The 23,394-nt window shown below is 37.4% G+C and overlaps 1 protein-coding gene across 2 annotated transcripts in view; it reads left to right on the top strand.

Annotated features, from left to right (window-relative positions):
- ITGB6 (integrin subunit beta 6) overlaps positions 1-23,394 on the top strand; it is a 114,784-nt gene that overhangs the window by 46,393 nt on the left and 44,997 nt on the right. For both annotated transcript variants that reach the window (XM_036996115.2, XM_036996114.2), the window contains 5 exons: positions 423-627; positions 1,241-1,487; positions 13,418-13,583; positions 17,198-17,359; positions 19,008-19,103. In XM_036996115.2, the coding sequence (XP_036852010.2) occupies positions 423-627; positions 1,241-1,487; positions 13,418-13,583; positions 17,198-17,359; positions 19,008-19,103 (876 nt within the window). The remainder of the gene's footprint in view (positions 1-422; positions 628-1,240; positions 1,488-13,417; positions 13,584-17,197; positions 17,360-19,007; positions 19,104-23,394) is intronic.

Genomic DNA, 23,394 nt, shown 5'->3' with positions numbered 1-23,394 from the left:
TTTTTGTCACTGGATTTGATATCAGACACACTGAGCATGTGGTTAGTCCTAGGATTCCATGAACCTGCAGGTCATGCCGAACAGGTAAGTTCAAGAGATGACGTTGATTCTACGATCTAACTGTTTGCAAAGATCTGGTCATGGCCTAGAAAAAGCTTTAAGGATGTGAGCACTTACCAACAACAACCGTTGTTAGGTGAAGTCAGTTGAATATAATTAGAATGAGAATCCTATTTTACTCAGAATTTCACTGGCAGAATTCTCTGGTTATTCTGCCCTAATTTAACTTTAGATCCACAGTCAACGTCAGGCATGTCGGGATATGATACACTGAGTAAGGCGAGATGACTAACTGGCAAAGCAAGTAAAAAACATTAACTTGTAAAGCAATGCAGATTTGTCTTTTTTCTTTTCCTTTTTAGAATTTTACCCATCCATCTGGAGTTGGAGAAAGATGTGATACCTCAGCAAATCTTATAACTAAAGGATGTCAACTATCCTTCATCGAAAACCCTGTCTCCCAAGTAGAAATACTTAAAAATAAGCCTCTCAGTGTAGGCAGACAGAACAATAGTTCCGACATTGTTCAGATTGCACCTCAAAGCTTGACTCTTAAATTGAGACCAGGTATGTTATGATTTACACGAGTGTTGGTTCTTATAATAAACCTAATGTCACATATGATAATACCCCTATTCCGCTACTACACCCTGTACCTTATCACATGTCATTGGTTATTACGACTCGGATTTCCCATTCTTAAGAAAACAGAATTGCTTGGCTAACACTTTTCTTAATTCACATTGGTCACTTACACTCCAAATGTATTACTAAAAAAGCCTTACCTAATAGCGACCATTTAAACTACTCAAATGTTAAGGCTCACCTCACATTTCTTCAAGCGTTGTAAGGGTAGCTTTAAATTCCCCTTCATTTTGTTCTCTTTCTGTAAAACCACATACAAAAAATTCAGCTTATCTTCCATCTAAATGGATGCTATTTCTCCCAAGGAGATATAAAATACCCTAACTTTTACCTCCTTCAGTAGCTCTAAACTCACTGTGGAAAGATTTTCATGGGCTCATTCATTTACAAACTTTATTGCATAGTTTACAAAATCCTAAATGTCTCCAGTCAGTTCTTATTGACATGAAACAGACGGCCATCCCAGTTATTGGCTAGTCACACATAAGTCTTGATGTGTTTGTATGAACCTGCTTTTCTTGTGGGGGCTTTGCAGGCGGTGAACAGACTCTGCAGGTTCAAGTTCGCCAGACGGAGGATTACCCGGTGGACTTGTATTACCTCATGGACCTCTCGGCCTCCATGGACGATGACCTCAACACAATCAAAGAGCTGGGATCCCTGCTTTCCAAGGAGATGTCGAAAGTAACCAGCAACTTCAGACTGGGCTTCGGCTCTTTTGTCGAAAAACCTGTCTCCCCTTTTATGAAAACAACACCGGAAGAAATTGCCAACCCTTGCAGGTAAGTAAACGATTCTCTGGCATCTTTGGACACTGAGTTTTCTGGAAAGATAGTTACTCTCTGAGCTGCAGTTGGCAAGAGCTTGCTAACTCCCTGATATTTCCCGCCTATCTGGTTGGATCTCAGCAGCTCTCTGTTGCAGGGTTTCAGAACTGAGGTGACGTCATCTTAACATGTGATCCTAGTTTGAGTCCTTGCAGCATCTGCAGGATCCGTTTCTCTGTGTAGGTCAGGATGTGGCACATTTGGCTTTGTGTTCTGCAGACAGGGGGACCAAGTTCCCATGGGCTTGGCCCATCCGCAGCCCTTCAGAGACCTTCTATCCTCAATGACCACCACTTTCTGAGGCTATTCGACAGTGATGCACACTTTTTCAGAGTTTCTCCATTACAATTTCTTCTTCTACAAGAATAACATTTTTTGAAGCTTCTTCTGACATACACTGGGAAGTTTGGATTCCTCTTCTTGCTTGGAGAAGGCATTTGTAAGCTTCACCTCTATCAAATTCAGTAGGAAATTAGGCAGTGACTCCATCAGAATCTGCTATCATTAGCCATTTAAACCACGTACTATCCAGGTAATGGTCAAGGGCACGTGATGCTTGTGATGGCTTACCTGTACAGTCATAACATGTTCGTAATCAAATTATCCATTATTCTTCATTGAAAAACACCCACTATTTGCTCTTTGACAGACCTTATGCTGAAGGTTTCATATACATAATCTCATTCAAACTTCGTAACAGCAGGTCAAAGCAGGTTTCTTCATCCCTATACTAAGAGGAAGTAACAGAGGCTCTAAGAGGTTAATAATTTGCCCAAGGCCACATGACTAATCAGTAATCTGTCCCAAGATGTAGGCTGGTCCAAAACAAAGCCCTTTACTACTATGAATCTGGTGTGTATGAAATGACTTCCCAAATATATATTGACTTTTAATGTCATATACACCCACACCATCAATCTTCAGAAAAGACAGCTTTTATAATATCATTTTAAAGCATATCAGTGGGGTTCCCAACTAGAATTGGACATAGCCAGAAATAACTTGACCATGAAAGGAATTTAACACTGATTATAACTCCTAGGAATTGTGTTTGGTTGCAAGTGTCAGAGATAATGGCTTAGAAAGAGAGAGATTTTTTTTTCTCCTTTTCACAAAAAATAAGTCTAAAGAAAGGCAGTTCAGGGCTGGTATGGAAGCTCCACAGATATCAAGGATCCAGGTCTCTTCTTTTTCCTGTTGTACTGTGATTGGCTCTTGGATTTTATCTTTATGATCCAAGGAAGCTTCTGGGCTGCTACATCACTTCTTCATTCCAAGCAGAAGAAAAGGAGGACAGAGGGGCAGATCAATAAAGGGCACTGTGTGGCTCCCCTCACCTCATTTTGTTGAGCTATAATTGGCATGTACTAAAATACATACATCAGAAATGCTCAGTTCATTAAGTTTTGACAATCAAACATATCAAATGTAGTCACCACCTAAAACATGATGTAGCACATTTCCATCACCTCAGAGAGTTTCCTTATGCCCCATTATAGTCAGTTCCACTCCCCCAGAAGCAACCACATTCTGATTTCTGTGTGATTGGTTTTACCTATTCTTGGATTTCATGTAAGTGGAATAATGTAGTACTTTCCTTTTGTATCTCATTTCTTTTGCTCAACATGTTTTGGAAATTCATCCACGACTTTGAGTTCATCAACAATTTGTTGATGTTTGTTTTAAGTAATAGTCCATTGATAGATGTACTATACTTTGTTTATTCATTCTTCCACTGATGGGCATTTGGGTTGTTTCCCATCTTTTGACCATCATGAAAAATTCTGCTATGATCACTTGCATATATCTTTGTGTGGGTGTATGCTTTTATTTTTCTTGGATTAAAGCCTGCAAATGGAATTGCTGAATTGTATGATAAGGGTAGTTTTAATTTTTAAAGAAACTATCTAATTGTTTTCCAAAGTAGACGTGCCATTTTGCATTTTCATCATCAATGTGTAAGGGTTCCAATTATTCCAAATCCTGTCTAACACTTGGCATTGTCAGTCTTTTTAATTTTAGCCATTCTGATAGGTGTGTGTCTCATTGTAGCTTTCATTTGTATTTTTCTTAATGACAAAAGATGTTGAGCATCTTTTCATGTGTTTTTCTGCCATGCTCATATCTTATTTCATGAAGTATCTTTTCCAATATTTTGCCCATTTTTAAAAATTGGGCTTTCTTCTTAAAATTAGGCTTTCTTCTTACTATTGTATTGTATCAGCTCTTTATATTTTCTGGATGAAAGTTCTGTGTCAAATATATGTTTGCAATTATTTCTCCCAAATAAAATCTATGGATTTTATTTTTATTTTTCTAGCAATGTCTTTGGCCAAGCAAAAGTTTTTAATTTTGATGAAGTCCAATTTATCAATTTTTAATTTGTGCCTAGTGTATTTTTTTATCCTAAGAAATTTTTGTTGATCCTAATGTCGCAAATATTCCCCCAAGTTTTCTTCTACAACGTTTATAGTTGAAGTCCTTACATTTACGTCTATGATCTCAAATTAGTTTTTGTATTTGGGATTTGGAAAAAAGTTCATTTTTTGTCTTCATACAATTATCCAATTCTTCCAGCACTATGTTAAGCAAGCTTTTCCCTTCCCCATTGAATTACCGCAATGACTTTGTTAAAAAGCAATTGACTATGTAAGTGTGAGTCCAATTATAGACACTCTATTCTGTTCTATTGATCCATTGAATATAAAGCTTACAGTCTTAATTACTGTAGTTTTATAAAAAGTCTTGAAATTGGGAGTATAAGTTCCTCCAACTTTCTTTTGTTTTTGGCTATCCAAATTCTTTGCACTTCCAAAGAAATTTTAGAATTGGCTTATCAATTTCTTCAAAAAATATGCTGATAATTTGATTAGAATTGCATTGAAACCATAGGTTGATCTGGGAAGAATAGCCATCTTATAAATATTGAATCTATGAAATATATTTCTATTTATTTAGATCTTGTCTTCTTTCTTTCAGCAATGTTTTGTCATTTTCATGGTAGACAGACTATTCATCCTTTACTTGATTTATACTTAAGGTCTTTTAAAATGCTGTTGTTAATAGTATTTTTTACATTTTCATTTTCTAATTGTTGATAACATGTAGAAATGAAATTAATTTTGCATATTCACTTTGTTTCTTGTTACCTTGATAAAATTTCTGATTAGCTCTAGTCTGATTTTTTTTGTAGATTCCTTAGTAATTTCTGTGTACTTGGTTATGTCATCTGTGAATAACAACTTCTTCTTTTCCAATATTTATGCCTTTTCTCTCTTTTTCTTGCCTTGTTGTGCTGGCTATAATCTCTAGTACAATTTTAAATAGAAATGGGGAGAGAGAGAGCATTTTTCTTGATTGTGATCTTAGGAATATAGTTTCAACCATTAAGTATATCATTAGTTGGTGGTTTTGTGAATTTCTTTTGTTAGATTGAATCAGTTCCCTTCTATTCCTTGTTTGGTAAGATATTTTTAAAAAGTTATAAATGGATGTTGAATTTAATTTCCTCACCTTAGGAGTTTTATCAGAAATTTTATGTAACAATTTATACTTGCATCTTACTGACCAGGGCTTGGGTGCATGGCCATAGCGTACAAAGGAAGCACATTGCCACTCCAAATACAATCAGGATTCTGTTAGTAGGGGAGAAAGAAAGAACAGATACTGAGCGGCATTTAGTAGTTCTTGCAACACTGAACAAATGGATTTCTGGAGAGGGATAATGATTTGTATCCTGAAAAATGCTGCATAATTAATTTAAGGTATGATTATTGTTATCAATTGTTTGATTCACTTGTAAGGGGAAATAAGCTCCATGCTAACAGCCTCCTAACTTTTTAACATAAAAACATTTTTAATACTTCTGGCCAGAGAATGTTGTACCTGACTAAAATCTGTATTTGGATCTTTGGTATGTTTTGTGTCTTCCTCCTGCAACAAGCTTCAGTAGAGGCTCTTAGAGCATTTCCATCTAGGATTACAACGTGCAACTTCTGCCCCAGGGGGGTTTGTTTAAAATCCTTTCTGTCACAGACCAGATAAGATGTTGTAACATGAAGCACAATAATGACTATAGGAAACAATGACTACGGAAAGTTACCAGAGAAAACAATTAAAATTAACAAACTTAGGTGGCCCAGCTAAGGCTGCAGCCGAGCATCTAACAGTAAGACCCTGTCCTTAATCAGGTGTCTACAAAATGAAAGGAGTTTGGCTTTCTATAGCTCTGACTGTATTTCATTCAAGCATTCATTCATTCACTCACTCAGCAAAAGCTTACTGAGCTCCAACTATGTACCAAGCATTGTGCTAGGCATGCACATATCTGCAAGAAAAAGATCTGGGCCCAGCCCTCACAAAGCTGAAATTCTTTGGGCAGCAGACACACAATGTAGCATGGATTCATCTACTCACACATAATGTCACCCTTAGGTGAATTAGTTCACCTCTTAGAGCTTCAATTTGTAATAACAATGCCAATCACACAGAGTGGTTGTTAAGGATGGGGTGAGACGATGAATGCAAGTATTTCATCCTGGGCTTGATCCAGAAGTTCTCAATAAATCGTAGCTGCTCTCAACACCAATAGAATGAAGTTAAGGAGAGACCAGATTGCTGTACATGATGTAGTGAAAGGGGACCCAAAGGAGGATCACATATTTGATCTCTAGAAAGGTAACTATTTTCCTATTTTCTAAAGATGTGGCTTTTATTCTTATTGGCAAATTTTCCATTAAAGTTATTAGTAAGTTTTTTCTGGTTTCCCATCATATCCTTAATTCTCTGTTTGTCTGTCCAGATACCACCCCATACACAAATTCACACCAAGAATTCAAACACCAAACACAAGAATCAATCCTTTGATCAATTCAAACCTTAAAATTATGGAATAAAATGTTCTTTAGTAGGAAGGCAGTAAGAGGTAAGAGGAAAGAGCATGGAGTTTTTCAGACCTGGGTTTAAATCATCACCTTGGACAAACAGCTTACTCTCTTCACCTATAAATAGGGACAATAATATTCACTTCCTAAAGTGCTTGTGAGAATTGCATGAACTCAGGACATAACGAACATCCAAAACAAGTATTAATTTTCTTCCTCTCATAAATACTTAGTATCTCTAGTTATTTTAATTGAGTGGTCCTCAAACTTTTAGATCTCAGGACTCATACTCTTAAAAAGTAAGATACCAAAGACCTTTAATTTATGTGGGTATCTATCAGTATTCATCATATTAGAAAGAAAAACTGAAAAAAATTAAGAATAATTACTTATTGATTCATTTAACAATTACTATAAGAAACACTATGTATTATAATAATGCATCTTTATGAAAAATAGTCATACTTTCCAAAACAAAACAAATTAGCAAGAAGATGTCACTGTTCTACATTTTTAAAAATCTCTTAAAATGTGGCTTAATAGAAGTCAACCAGATTCTCATATCTGCTTCTGCATTTAATCTGATGAATAGTTTGTTTTGGTTGAATTCCATGAAGAAAGTCAAACCTCATATATAATTGAAAAAAGAGACACATTTAATAGCTTTTTTCAATTATGGTGGACATTCTTCTATGATATTACATTCAAACCAGACAAGAGGCCTAATTTACTTTCAATGTGGAATCTGAAACAATATAATTTAACATTTCATATTGTTATATTAAAAGCTATTGCTCTGTCTTTTACTTTGAATGACTCTTTTAGCCCATGTGTGTGATTTTGTAATATAATTCTTTGACTGTTTGGAAAATATTATTTCCCTGAATTACGTACATCTTCCAAATTTTATGGTATAATATCAAAAAGTTACATTTGTTAATATCACCATAAATCTCATCACATAAGTTTTGAAGCATTGAGAGCTATTCATCTCATAAATGGCAGATTAAAGCTTTCTGCAACTCTAATTTTCTAGTTACCTAGAATTCTATCACTGACAACAAATACTGACAGTTGCTCTCTTTGAAGTGACAGGCTTACTTTCTTTATTTTTAAGAAGTTGTCTGCCAAATACCCAAGTTGGGATAATAGTTTTTCAAGCATTCTTTCAGGTAAAAGTGATGTTCTATAAAAAAGAGGACAGTTAGATTAAACAATCACAAAAGTTCTTTTCCACTATAACATTATACTTGGGTGTGCAGCAGAAACTCACATGGTCACACAGAAATGATTTAAAAAAACATGTATGTGAGGGTATAAACAATAAAATTAATAACTTTCACTACCTCATCAAGGACATCCAAGTGAAACTAGCAAGTTTTAAAAAATTATTATGGTAAATGCTTGCTGGTAAAAAGTATAAGGACTGTTGGACAGTGTCATGCCACTGCCTTGATCTGTGCTAAAGCACCAGCAAGTTTTACTCACCACTGCTTTTTCATCATCAGGGCAAATGTCAACACAATAAAAAACACAAATAATATATTTTATTATTGTGAACAGAGATTGACTTTAAGGACTCTCTGAAAAGACGTCCGGGATCTCTGTGAGCCTGTGCATCCACTTTCAAACCCTCTTTTTAATTCTAATCTCTAATGCTTTTTGGAGTAACCTACTTTCTTTATCTTCATTGAATGGAGGGTCACTAAAAATTTAGTGCACCATGTAAGAATGCTGAAGTAGTTTACAGTTTTGAAAGAAGTTTCCCTGCTGTTGTCTAAAATAGAGCAACAAAGAACACACTTTCCCCATGTTTATATTTGCAAATAAGTTGTAATGTGCAATTAAAATATTTAATAGTGTGAAGGTCAAATTTTCTCCCTCTATAAAACATTTTGGGTGATTTCTTTTTAAATCTTATTCCATATATGCTATGCTGTTTTTTGTTTGGTTTTGTTTTTGAATTTGACACCAAAATGAAGAATTCATTGTAGTTTTGCAAAAGAGGAAACTGACGCATGGCATGCTTAGATTTCCTATTTGTGCACACACATAAACATACATGGGTAAACAATATAGTCTCTTATTGCAGAGGTGATAACAAGCTCATGTGAGAACAGAAATAAAAAGAAGAAAATGGAAGTCATTTCTAATCCCATTCAAAAAAGGTGGCATTAACTTTTTGATATATGTTATTATAGTCTTATTTTTATGTATATCTATTTAAAATGTTAACAAAAATATAAATAGTACATTTTAAACTGTGTTTCATAATTATCCTGCATTTTAAATGCAAAGCTGTTGTTGTCTAGGGACTCAAAATCAAGTTATTTGGTGATAAGTTTGTATTTCTTTCAATTGTTATGCTAAGAAAATAACAACCAAACATGAGCATTTGTTAGAGGAAGAACTCTGACCAAATCAGGGCCAGTCTCCATCCAAATTTCCTGCCATGACCCAGGTCTGACATTCTGCTTTGCTGAGCTACATTGGCCTCCCTGCACATGAATCTAAAAAGATTGAAATTTCATTCCACTTTCCAAAAGCATAGAGTTCTAGTAAAATACACAGCAAAAAGTTCTGGCTAACAAAGATGCACATTTCCTACAAAAAGATAAGAATGCTAGTTCTTTGGTTTCAGAAGATGCTCAAATGCCATTTTGGTACAGTGTCAACCAACAGCTCTAAATGAAAGATAAAACTAAGAGTTGCCAAGAGTAGTAGGTCCCAGGGACAATAGTGTACCTCCATACGTCATCCGGTTACATACTTTTTATCTCATGTAATCCTCACAAGAACCTTGCACAGGAGGTATAAGGTGAGGATACTGAGGCACAGTAGTGTTAATACCTCACTCAAGGACAGATAACTACACAGTCTCAGTATTTTTATTCTAAACTAATGTAAATCTAATTCATTTCCTTCTACCCTTCCACTACTTCAAATACTACAGGAGCAATTAGAACAAATTGCTAAATTATTGTCATTTAATAGGGTAACTATTTAACAAATTAGATCTCTTCCTCATAGAACTCTTTAAAATATATCTCATTATTTGAAGGTAGGAAAAAATCTGACTACATAAAAAGTTTTAAGGAACATAGCCAAAAATATCATAATATTTAATTAAAAGACAAACTACAAAGACAAAAGTTAATATTCTTAAAAGATAAGAGTTCTTAAAATTGTTAGGAGCAAAAAAAATCCCCAAAAGAAAATGAGTACAGGATATAAGCTGGCAATCGACAAAAGAAGAAATACAATATGGGAAAAATAGAAATTAAAAATTAAATCCTATTTTTAACTAATAAACTGGTACAATTTTTTCTGTTATTTTTTTTAATGATGCAACTGTCACAAACTTTTTGGAAAGGTGTCTGCTAATATGTATCAAAAGGTTACCTAGCAATTTCCCTTCAAAGCATCAATTCTAAGCAAAGATTTAGTATATTTGCAAAGATGTATGTAGAAAGATCACTACATTATTTACAGAAAGATTTATGAAATAGAATTTCAATAATGGACACATGATCAAATGAACTATTATACCTCTCATTACTATTAAAATTTGTGTTTTCATTTTCTTCTTTACAGTCTTTATATAAAATCCTTATTTTTCTTCAATGAACATGCATTATTATTTTAATCAGGAAACAACATGATTCTAGAGATATCCTTAGGTACATCCATGATCTATTCTCAGGTCTGTGCTAGACTCTGTGAAGTGATTTATGTGAGAAATGACACTAATGTTAAGTGAGCTATGTTTACTTTCTCTGAAAAACTCATTGTGCTGCATGCCTTGCATACTTGATCTCATTCAAGCCTTACAACAATCCTGCCAGGCAGACACTGTTTGTGGTCAGCACATCAGTTTCAGTGAAAGCTGATGCAAGATATTAAAAATAAGAGAGTATGATTGTCTCCCAAGAGTTAAAGTTAAATATAATAAATCAGAAAGGAGATACGAAAAATTCTGTAGAAGCAACTGGCTCCTGGGCCCATCAGACCAGGTATCATGACCTAGCTGAAAGGATGAACAGCCCTGGTAGGTCACTGAAGGCTAACGTACCAGATCACAGAGCAAGGAAGGGCCACATCCATCCAAGAACCTTCGTCAAGCAACTTCCAGAGTCCCCAGTCCTGTTGGCTGCAAGAGCTTCCCGAACTTCTGTTAGTGGAGGAAACTAACCACAGACTGCGGAGGAGCCAGGTGTGACCAAGAACATTTTTCTGGCGATAGCCATCTTGGGACATCTCACACTGTACCATTCAACACTGGGGTCTTCCAACTCTCCTTGTTCTGAAGCCTGAGGAACATCAGATTTTAACCTTACATGAAAGTTTACTGACAGGAGGAAAATGACTACGTTTTCAGACACCAGCATTCTGATCCCAGTAGTCCATTTGTCAGTGTGAATGAATCCATAGTCATTCTGGTTTGTAGAGCTGATTTTTGCCATTCACAGGAGTCTTGTTCTATAAAATCTCCTCAAATACTGAATTAACCAATACTGAACTGGTGCTCCTAGAGGAAACACAGGGTTAGGTTCCTGTGAGTCTCTGGTCACTTTTCACCAATGGATCAATATATAACCTTGTTTTCTGCACATTTCTGCTTAAAGACACCTTAGTTAATGTATTATTGTTGATTCATTAATATTGAAATCACAACTAACAGCCTATAATTCATGCCAGAACAAAGCTTATCTAACTCATATTTCCTCTGTAAGGCACATCATGGCCTTCTTGCTCTTAGGAACACAGAGCTTCAGCACTACACGTGGGGGTTGTTCTAAACAGCAAAATCACCAACAAAAAGCAGAAGAATTAAAGAACATGGCACCATATGGGCCATGAAAAGGACACTTGTTTACAGTCTGAGAGCTCAAGCAAGAAGGCAGAGCCTTGTTTGACCTCAGCTGGGAATGTGTGTATCAAGGGACTCAAATTTTTTGCTGCTCTGTTCTTGTCTCATACACAAATACTAACTGGCTTTCAGAATAAGAAGTGGCTGAATTCTGATCAGCTCTTCTGCTCAGTTGCAATATCTTTGGGGCAGATCTCATCCTAACATGGCATTTTGACCATATATAAATGGGTTTAAGTGGTGGTTTTATTCCTAGGCTGATCCACACCAGTATATTCATAGACACTGAGAAGTGACTACTGGTTACCAAAGGGGAGGGGAGTGGACAGGGGTGAGGAGGAGTGGGGGGGACTGTTGAACCACTGTGATGTACATTTGATAATTTAAAAAAATCATAATAGGGGTCTTGGTTCTACAGCCCAACTCTACTATGCCTGAATAGACTGTGATTAATGATGTGGAGCATCTTTTCATGTGCCTGTTGGCCATTTTTATTCCTTCTTTGGATAAGTGTCTGCTCAGGTCCTCTGCCCATTTTTTGATTGGGTTATTTGTTTTTTGGGTGTTAAGGTGTATGACATCTTTATATATTTTGTGTGTTAGCCTCTGCCCCTTATCAGATGAGTAGCTTACAAATATATTCTCCCATACTGTAGAATGCATTTTTGTTCTGCTGATGTTGTCCTTTGCTGTACAGAAGCTTTTTAGTTTGATGTAGTCTTACTTGTTCATTTTTGCTTTTGTTTCCCTTGCCTGAGGAGATGTGCTCAGGAAAAAATTTCTCATGCTTACATTCAAGAGATTACTGCCTGTTTCTTCGAAGAGCTTTATGGTTTCATGCCTTACATTCAGGTCTTTGATCTACTTCAAGTTTACTTTTGTGCTTAAAGTTAGACAATAATCCAGTTTCATTTTCTTGCATATAGCTGTCCAGTTTTGCCAACACCAGTTGTCAAAGAGGTTGTCTTTTCCCCATTGTATATTCATGGCTCCTTTATTATATATTAATTGACCATAGATATGTGGGTTTGCATCTGGGCTCTCTATTCTATTCCATTGATCGATGGGTCTGTTCTTGTGCCAGTACTTTGATTACTGTAGCTTTGTAGTAGAGCTTGAATAGGGAGCACAATCCCCCCAGCTTTGTTCTTCTTTCTCAGGATTGCTTTGGCTATTTTGGGTTGTTTTGTTATTCCGTATGAATTTTAGAACTTTTTGTTCTAGATTATTGAAGAATGTTTTTGGTATTTTGATAGGGATTGCATTCACTCTGTAAATTTCTTTGGGAAGGATGGCCATTTTGACAATATTAATTCTTCCTATCCATGAGCATGGTATAGATTTCATTTTTTTTTTGGTGTCTTCTTTAATTTCTCTCATGAGTGTCTTATAATTTTCAAAGTATAGGATTTCATCTCATTGGTTAGGCTTATTCCTAGGTATTTTATTTTTTGATGCAATTGTAAATAGAGTTGTTTCCTGATTTGTCTTTCTGCTAGTTCATTGTTAGTATATAGAAATGCAATAGATTTCCATGCATTAATTTTGTATCCTGCAACTTTGCTGAATTCAGTTATTAGTTCTAGTAGTTTTTTGGTGAATTCTTTAGGGTTTTCTATGTATAATATCATGTCATCTGTGCTACTATGATTTTTCTTCTTGGCAGATAGGACTTGAGGGAGCTGAGAAGGAAAAGACAGGTTCCTCTCTCAGTCTTGCTACAGAGTGACTCATACTTAATGACAGCTTAAGCTATCAGAATACAAAGGAATTGTTATCATCATGTAAATTTAATAGTGGATTTTGGTTGAGAGACAATAGAAGGTAGTGATCACACACATATACTCATACATACACATGGAGGAGTGGGGAATTTGATCACATGATTACCTGTTATCTGAGCTTGAGCCAGTGTAAGACAAACAGTAAGTTCTAAGTGTTAGTTACTAATATGGTCAATTTGGAAGGGGTAGGTGAAAAATGATGAAAGAGCCTTAACAGTAAGACTCAGCCAAATTACAGAGTCAGGCCCTTTAGAAAAACTCATCTTCACTTAAGATGAAGTTATTAGGCTATTAGATGTATTTTGTTATATATTTCATGAAGAATATTTTCATATCTTACTTTTGCAGTAGTATTCCATACTTCTGCTTACCTACATTTGGATTCAAGCACATTTTGCCATTGACAAATGATGCAGAAAAATTCAATGAAATTGTGAAGAATCAGAAAATTTCTGCTAATATTGACACACCAGAAGGTGGATTTGATGCAATTATGCAAGCTGCTGTGTGTAAGGTATGTTGAGAGGAGTAGTGTTTCACTCTATTAACACAAATTTCATCTCTTATTAACATACTAAAATCTTAGTCAACTTTATCTTTTGTTTAATCACCATATTTCTATATTCAATATGTTAAAGAAACCTGTTGTAACGGGGACTGTTTTTTATACCTGATATTTAAATGATCTAATAAAATTATAGTCATGCTGGGAAACATTGGTTAAAACAATAATTATGATTAGTTTTAGAGGGTCAAGAGCAGATCATAGGTGTACCTTGTTTTATTGTATTTTATTGTGCTTTGCAGATATTGAAGTTTTTTTACAAATTGAAGGTTTGTGTCAATCCTAGTTCAAGCAAGTCTCTTGGTGACATTTTCCCAACCACATTTACTCACTTCATGACTGTGTCACATCTTGATAATTTGCAAAATATTTCAAACTTTTTCATTATTATTATGTTTGTTATGGCAATCTGTGATCAGTGATCCAATGATCCAATTTTATTTTACTATTCTAATGTTTTGGGGGCACCACAAACCTCTCCCACATAAGAAATCAAACTTAATAAATGTATGTGTTCTGACTGCCCCACTGGCCAGCCATTCCCCGTCTCTCTCCCTCTTCTTGGGCCTCTCTATTCCTTGAGATGCAACAGTATTGAAATTAGGCTAGTTAATAACCCCACAAAGGCCTCTAAGTGTTCAAATGGAAGGGAGAGTTACATGTCTCTCACTTCAAATCAAAAGCAAGAAATTATTAATCCTAGTGAGGAAGGTATGTTGAAAGCTGAGATATTTTGCTGAATGCCAGGCCCCTTACACCAAACAGTCAGTCAAGTTGTGAATGCAAAAGTAGAGTTCTTGAAGGAAATTAACAGCATTACTCCATTGACCATCTGAATGGTCAGAAAGTGAAACAGCCTTATTGTTGATATGGAGAAAATTTTAGCAGTCTGGAAAAAAGATCAAGCCAACTACAATATTCCCTTAAGCCAAGTCTACTCCAGAATAAGGCCCTAGTATCTTCAACTATATGAAGTCTGAGAGAGGTGAGGAAACTGCAGAAGAAAAGTTTGAAGCTAGCAGAAATTGGCTCATGAGATTTAAGGAAAGACGCTGTCTGTATAACATGAAAGTGTAGGAGAAGCAGCAAGTGCTGATGTAGAAGCTACAGCAGGTTATGCAGAAGATCTAGATCAGGTCATTAATGAAGGTGGCTGCACTAAATGACAGATTTTCAATGTAGACAAAACAGCCTTCTATTGGAAGAAGATACCATCCAGGCCTGTAATAGTTAGAAAAAAGTCAATGCCTGGTTGCAAAGGACAGACTTACTCTCCTTTTAGAAGCCAATGCAGCTGGTGACTTTAAGTTGAAGCCAATGCTCACTGACCATTCCAAAAATCTTAAGGCCCATAAGAATTATGTGAAATCTACTCTGCTGTGTTCTATAAATGGAACAACAAAGCCTGAATGACGGTATGTCAGTTTACAACATGGTTTACTGAATATTTCAAGCCCACTCTGGAGACCTACTGCTCAGAAAAAGATTCCTTTCAAAAGGTTACAGCTCATTGACAATGCACCTGGTCACCCAAGAGCTCTGGTGGAGATGAACAGCGAGAATAATGTTGTCGTCATGCCTACTAACACAGTGTCCAATCTGCAGCCCTTGAATCAAAGAGTAAGTTTGGCCTTCAAGTTTTATTATTGAAGAAGAACATTTCATAAGGTTATAGCTGCCATAGACAGTGATTCTTCTGATGGATCTGGGCAAAGTCAGTTGAAACCCTTCTAGAAAAGAGCCACCATTCTAGATGCTGTTAAGGATTTGTGATTCATGGGAAGAGGTCAAATATCAACATTAACAAGAGTTTGGAAAAATTTTATTCCAGTCCTCATGGATGACTTGGAGGGCTTCAAAACTAAAGTGGAGGAAGTAACTTCCAGTGTTGAGAAGAGCATGAGAACTACAATTACAAGTAGAGCCTGAAGATGTGACTGAATTGCTGCAATCTTATGATAAAAGTTGAAGGAAGGAGGAGTTGCGTGCTATGGATGAGCAAAAAACATGGTACTTGAGATGGAATCTCCTGGTGAAAATACTGTGGAGATTGTTGAAATGGCAATAAAGGATTTAAATATTACATAAACTTAGTTGATAAAGTGGTGGTAGGGTTTGAGAGGATTGACTCCAATTTTGAAAAAAGTTCTATTGTGGATACAATATTATCAAAGAGCATCTCATGCTACAGAGAAGTCATTCGTGAAAGTAAAAGTCAATCAATGTGGCAGATTCACTGCCTTGTTTTCAGAAATTGCCACAGCCGCCTCAGCCTTCCACAACTATCACCCTGGTTAGCTGGTAGCCATCGACATCCAAGCAAGGTCTGCCACCAGAAATGGTGGCAGATTATGACCTGCTGAAAGCTCAGATAATGGTCAGCATTTTTTAGCAATAAAATAATTTTTAATATATAGACAGAATACTATTTTTAGAATACTATTGCACATTTAATAAACTATAGTATAGGGTAAACATAACTTTTCTATGCACTGAGAAACCAAAAACTCATTTGACTCACTTTATTGTGATACTTAATTTATTACAGTGGTCTGGAACCCAAACCACAATCTTTCTGAGGTGTTCCTATGATTTGTTTTTGAATTAACCACGGTGAACAAAATCAAAAGCAGAAATTACTGAAAAAGTAGAAATGCTATGACTCAGTATAATCCACTACCTATGATTAGATATCTATTGTTTTGAACAAACCAAGTAGGCATCAGGAGGCACAGGGTCTCTACAACAGTGTGGGGACACGGCTCCTCTTTGATAATCAGACTCGTACCCATGGAAATGATTCCTATATTCAGATGACAGCTCTTCATGGAAAATATCACAAACAGATGGGGCTGAAGTTTCTAGAAGGGGGGCGGGCCAAGAAACTCAGTAAGGTAGGAGCTTTTTCCTTTCCTTAAGGTGGGATGATGCAGCCAGGGTGAACTTTTGCCCAGCTAGCCCCTGGACGAATGTTATGTAAAGAGGAGAGCTCTGCTAGGACAGTCAGCAGACCATCCTTAATTGGCCAGATCTTGGGGTCTTACTTTGATAAGCAATTCTTATCCTTGCATTACATTTATCATTTCCAGATGATACCTGTAGAAAGAAAAATAAGTGCCTGAATGTTGGGTGCCATTTTAACAAAACAGGCTTACTTTGAGCCCATTTTGTATTGCATTCTTATTAGTTTTGCTGCAGCTTAGATTTGAGATCATCTATGAGCTCCCTTTTCTCCCTCACCACATTTTTCTGGTAAGTTGAAAGTGGGGTAGTAAAAATAACTAACTATGTAAAAGCAAGATCAACTGGAAACTGGTTGTAATGGAACTGTTTTTCCTGAAGCATAAATCACCTGACAGAGTTATCCTGGAAAAAGCAAATGCCACAGAATTTCATGTTTTTAAATACATGAAATGACCAACGCACAGTAGATGAAAAAGGCTGAAACAGATAGACTAGTAATGTATTTCTTAATGATCTGAATGTGTCCAATCATAACTTACCCACTCTAATAAATGCCTGCTTCTACCCCATACAATCCTAGTGCTTCTCTTCCACTGTAGGAAAAGATTGGCTGGCGGAACCACTCCCTCCATCTCCTGGTCTTTGTGAGCGATGCGGACTCTCATTTTGGAATGGACAGCAAACTGGCAGGCATTGTCATTCCTAACGATGGGCTCTGTCACTTGGACAACAGGAATGAATATTCCATGTCAACTATCTTGGTGGGTACCCGGCACTCTGTCATGTTGCCAGGGCTACAAGGACGCAAATAAAGCAATGATCACTGGCATACACGGACGAAAAACCCACACTTGGTGAAAACAGTGCACCTTTTCTGATCTGAGATTAACAGATGGTCCTCTCTCAGTCCCCAGAAACTCCCCAATTTTTCAAAGAACCCAAGGTGGGCAAACCATAGTACAGTCAGCTTGTTTGTTCTCAGTCACAGCTACAGAAAAGGGGGCTCAGGGAAAAACAGTAGTTACGTGGGAGTTGCTGGGATTGATGTCCCAGAGCCACGCCCCTCACAATGTCATAGCTTCATGCGCTGGGGGCTCCATGGGAAACAATTCGTCAGGTACTGCTTAGCTGGTGCTTTTTTTTTTTTTTTTCATTTAAAAAATGCTGGTGACATTTTTGGTGACAAAGGAAAAACAGAAATACTTGACTTTCACAAAATAAGGAAAAATTTTCAGAGCTCTTTTGACGGACATGATCTTGTTTGATCCTCTGTGTATCTCACCGCTTCCCTTGTACAGACCGTAAGGCTGCTGTGCTTGTGCACATGTTATTTCCTCTGTCTAGAATGCTCTTCCTTCCCCGAGGCTGCTGAGAAACTTTCAATTATCCCTTCAATCCCTGCCCCATGATGACTGTTCCCAGACAGCCCTCTTTCGACTCTGCTGGGCCCCGAAGCGGTCACCCCTCCGGCTCACACTCACCCAGAGGGGTTGCCTCTCCCGTCACTGTACGGTGGTGCGTTTGCGCCTGTCTGTCTGTCTGTCTGTCTGTCTCTAATGGGTGCTCCTCTTTGTCTGTCATCCACATTTGCCTTCACACAACAGGCAAATGTGATGCATGTTTTCAGCCCTGGAAAGTAAGGACATCTTCAAATTTAATAAGTAATGACTTCTTTAATTTTAAAGTATTCCTGTCACTTGGAAATGACCATGTCAATGGATCAGAAATACAATGTGTTTTCAATTGTTCTGCGAAGAACCTGCAGGACCCCATAAAACCATTTAGTAGCATCAAAAAGGCAGTACAACTGAACCCAAGAACCATCCAGGACAGCCTCAAATTGGAGGGACATAGGAATGGTTGTGGGACAGTCACCAGCAGGCTGTCCCTTCCCCAGCTCTCATCCTGTCTTGTTCAATTCCACAAAGAGTGGTAGATCTACAAGAGTCCCTCTAGTCACATCCATCACAGTCTAACTACTCCACCCTCGACTCCAGCATTCCCCTAACCTGAGCCTGCTGGCAAGTGGCACTTGGAAGAAATGTGTCTCTTCCCTTGAAAATATGACACTCTATTACAAGTCCTTAAATAAATTTCAAGTCATCTCCTTAGGACTGACAGAGCATCATACCCCACATTGACAGGCACTGACTCTTAGGAGTTAATTGGATCTGCAAGATTTGGGAAACAATTTTTAAACCAATTAAGTGACTAATGCTAACTGTGCATTTGGGAAACAATTTTTAAACCAATTAAGTGACTAATACTAACTGTGCATTTGCTTACTTAGAGCAATAGACAAAAATGCCTATAAACATTGAAATGCCAAATTCAGTAAGACTTTGAAAGGAATATTCCTTTCTTTATGTACTTTTCAAATGATACTTAAAATTTATGTGTTAATTTTAGGAATATCCAACAATTGGACAACTCATTGATAAGCTGGTGCAAAACAACGTATTATTGATCTTTGCTGTGACCCAAGAACAAGTTCATTTATATGAGGTAAGCAGGTGCAATGTGGGAAACTCCTTTGGGGTGATTACTTGACATGACTCTGTACCATTAACTCCGTGAGTTTAATGCATGGATGCTATTAGAAAACCACTAGCACATGCCAAATATACTGGACACTTGGCAAAGTGGATTGTTTTCAATTTGAATTATAAACACAGAGGTGCAGTTGGGAGTCGTGGACAAATATGGTGAGACAAGGCAGAGAGTTGTGGAAACGTGAAGGTAAGTTGGAATCAAGTGCCGATAAACATAGGACCACTTACCTAATGGAAAATTAGTCTTTCTTCCCTTGGACTATTTCATCTGATGAGCAGGGAGTTAATAGAGAAAATTAGGAGAATGGAAGAAAAACTGACTTTAAATTATCTGACACTTCCAAATTAGAGACATAGAAAAAAATAGGAGAGACACAACTCAAGCGATTGAGAAGTGGTAAGTTGAAGGGAAAAACTTGTCAAATTGGGCCAAAAATTAATTTCTCCCTTAAAGTAGCTGGGTTTGCCGTGCAAGTTGTTGGATGGAAGTACCTACAGTAAAAAGGGAACTAACTGTCCCACTCAGTGGAATGATGTTTGTAAATGCCCGCAGGAACTGTGAAAGGCATGCGCAGAGGCAGAGGATTTCTGTGGTTTCTTTCCAGCCTAAGAAAACAATATGTCAAAATGCCATGACTTGGAGTACTAGCAAATGATCTATTCCTAATCAGTAGTTTCACAGAGAAGTCAGGAGTTTCTAGCCTGGGCCCTAGAAAATATAGAGAAAAGAGACATACATTAAGTTGCCTATGTCTTCTTTACAGAAGTTTTAAATACTCCTAAATTCAGAGTCTGATCTCCCATTCCTTTTGAAAGGACATCTTAACTCTTTTGGTGACTTACAGGGCTCACAAACTCTGCGATTATTTCACAGAAGGCTTTGATTAAATGCCACTCACTGCTAAGCAAGGTGCAGCCCGTGAACTTGCACTGCATTCTGTAGAAAGGATCCAGGAGGCGATCCTATCATGCATTTTTAAAGAGAGGAGGGTATTGTGCTCCAGGTGAGATTGCCTTCTGCTGAAAACCAAGGAAGTTAAGTCCCTTGCATTCAAACTGCATACTTGAGGCCTTTGTTTGACTCAAGAGACCACGTAGGTTCACCTGATCTGGGCATTTTCTTAAGGCTCTTTAGTATGGGATACTTGTTTCCAGTGGTTTTAAGTAGTAGAGTTGCAGTAAAGATTTTTTTTTTTTTTAAATACCACCAGTACAATAGTGAATCTATTCTGCCTTTGGTCCTTAAGGCTAAAGTAAGAGGACCCCTGCGGTCACATCACCTCCTCCACAGCAGGGCTCCTGTTAGCAGGGGGAGGGGGGAGCCACAGAACTTCTCTGATAAGGTGTCTGGGAAACACAGTTGATGCTCATGAACGTAGACTCCCATAACTCACTTCGCTAATAGTCTGCAAGACTCACAGCTCATTTATACGGCTGCTCAAAACTGCTGTTATAAAGACAGAAGAAGATGAAACATAACTACGTGGCAAAACAGAACCTGTCGGACTGAAGCTTGTTGCATCCACGGTTCCCCTGTTGCAAAGGAAATGATAATTTCCAAGGAAAACACGAGATTAGAGCCTGCCTCTAATGCAACAGCAGGACATTTTGCCTGCCTACTAATCTCATTATGAGGCGAATTCATGTTCTGTCATGGTCTGTGGTCTTTACCATCCAGGCTTCGCCAAATTCAAAGAGACATTATCAGGGAGCCACGCAGCGGATCAGGTCCGCAGCCCCACTCTATGACTCTGATCCATTCGTGATTTTATTTTTATTCTGATGGACTCATCATTCCATCTGCATTAGTGGAGGCAGGAGGCAGTCTGGTCTAAAAATAATGAAAGCAACAATGCACTTCCCTGAAGGCTTCACACAGCATGAAAATGCTGATCTCTTGTTTTATTGACGATGAAAACTGAAAATAGACCAATAATGGCTTGTGTTGCCTTTCCATTTAAATCTCTTAGAAGTTGCGCTGTGTGTGCACAACAAGCCCGATGCAGACTGATGTTTGGGTAGCTGTGGTAGGAGGAACATACTACCAAAGAGTCACTGAAAAATAAAACCAGCGAGAGGATAAATAAAGCAACTAAGTGGTTGGATCTAATGGAAATTCCAGAAGGCTAAATGCTTGCCCCAGCGCTGCGTTAGGCATAGTTACGTGCGCACACTCCAGCCAGGAACGGGTCAGGTTCAGGGGCAGCCCATCTTGTAGCAAATAAGATTTATGCTGCCCATGCGTGGGATGCAGGAAAAAATGACTGTTTTTCAGGAATTTTCATAGGATCTTTGGACAGCACAGGTGTGTAGTGTTGCTGCACTTCGTGGCAACAGAGATGAAGAGTGGAAAGGATAAAGTAAACGATTTTGCCTCCAGTTTACTGTGACTGCAGTGTGCACCTCAGGCTCCAGCAAACACATCATTTTGAACAAACTTATTATTATGAATAATTTCCTGTTTGTCCAATTACAGGGTTCAAAAGATAATGATAGATAATAGACCGAGCATTAGGTAGTATACTACATTCTAGTGCTGAACACCATTTTGAGGCAGGATTCAATTACCCAGCTTAAAAAAAAAATTTTATCTCCTCTGTTGTTGTCAAATGTTTACCATTAATTTACATTAAGATAGTATCAGACTACTAACCCCCAAGTGTCTAATTTGCTAGTCTTTTCTTCCTAGTGAGATACTGAGATAAAAGCAATTAAATCAGTGTTCTGAACTATGTTGTCAAATCATATTATTAATCATGTGGGATTTTTTTACAAGACTTTAAAATATCCTATGACTTTCAAAATATCTACATCTGACTAGAAAAGATGAGTTTTGTGATGTTCATAACAATAATTATTATATGACCAGGTGTTTATGATGTAGTGTAGTCCAACAGCAGTTAGAAAGTAGACAAGATATATTGGTAACAGACACTTCCAGTTTAGTCACTACATCTATGCCCACTAATTAATGTCCCTGTGGTTGTTAGGATAGAGTGGTGTGTCTAAAGCACGGGGATAGGGGCCCAAGCAGGTCCTCAGATTATCAGAGCAAAGTTATCAGAAGTATTTTCCAGACTAATTGATAAATCACAACCATGGAAAGTCATCAGTAGTTACCCCTTAGATTACACATAGTACTTTTCTTTTAAAGAACTCAAATACTCATAATACGGAAAATAAACATATAGAAAAAAAAAGATACACATTTAAAGTAGAGTATTAAGGAGATGGCCTATTAAGCCAACCCATGAAGAAATATAAAATGGGATTTCATCAACACAAGCCCTAAATATTTCAAGATTTACACAATAACCAGAATGTCTAGGAGATCACTTGGACCAAGATGCCATTGATTACAGTCATTCATTCATTCATCAAACATTTCATGATCATGTCCTATAAGCCAGGCCAGCGTTTGTGACCATGAAGGAGAATAAGACACAATGCTTGACTCAAGAAGTGTCATAGAGCCTTAAGAGACTTGTAGAGCAATATTTTGTCTAAAGAACAGTATGAGGATATTTTAGAGGTTGTGTTCCAGAAAGAGCATTGAAGACAGAATTTTGCTGAAGGGCCAGAGTTTTCCTATCTGTCAATGTTTTTACTCTTTTCTCTTAACCATCTTTCTTAGGAGGGGCAGCAAATTAATTGGCAATCATAAAACTCCCTTGGCTGCTAACAGTATCATAGTGTCGGACTAAGCCCTTCACTATATATCTGTGGAAACCGAGGAACAGAGATGATATGCAACCATGACTATGAGAATCATAGGGATGGTTTGTTGAGGGCTTCTTAGGTGGCAGTGAGGGGTCATTTTAACTCAGTTTATCATTTAATCTCCGTGTTATGGCTATAGAACCCAAATAACAAAGCCAGCTGCATGTGAGAAAAGATTTTGGATTCTGCCTTGTGGGTTATTTAAGCTCTGAGTGGGAAGTGCAGGTCCCACAGCCTGTTGGAGCATTATGCCGTTGGCCAACACATCAAAACAGCTCCAACCTGGGGGAAAAGGTGACACAGTCTAACAAAGGCTACACATTTCTTATCATGATATAGTCCAAGCATATTGAAAAAACAGAGTAATATAAGAAACACCAACATACCTACTGCCCAGTTTTCTCAAATCTTAACAATATGCCACCAAATCTGTTTCAGATATTTTTAAAGAAATAGAACCTTCCAGATGTAGTTGCCTGCTATGTAACTGCTCAGTCCTGACCCCACCTCCCCTCTTCCCTTCC

This window comes from Manis javanica, chromosome 7, assembly GCF_040802235.1.
Source record: "Manis javanica isolate MJ-LG chromosome 7, MJ_LKY, whole genome shotgun sequence".
In the NCBI taxonomy this organism is placed as follows: Eukaryota; Metazoa; Chordata; class Mammalia; order Pholidota; family Manidae; genus Manis; species Manis javanica.
The sequence above is the reverse complement of the archived record's forward strand: the minus strand, read 5'-3'. Positions and strand labels throughout refer to the sequence as shown.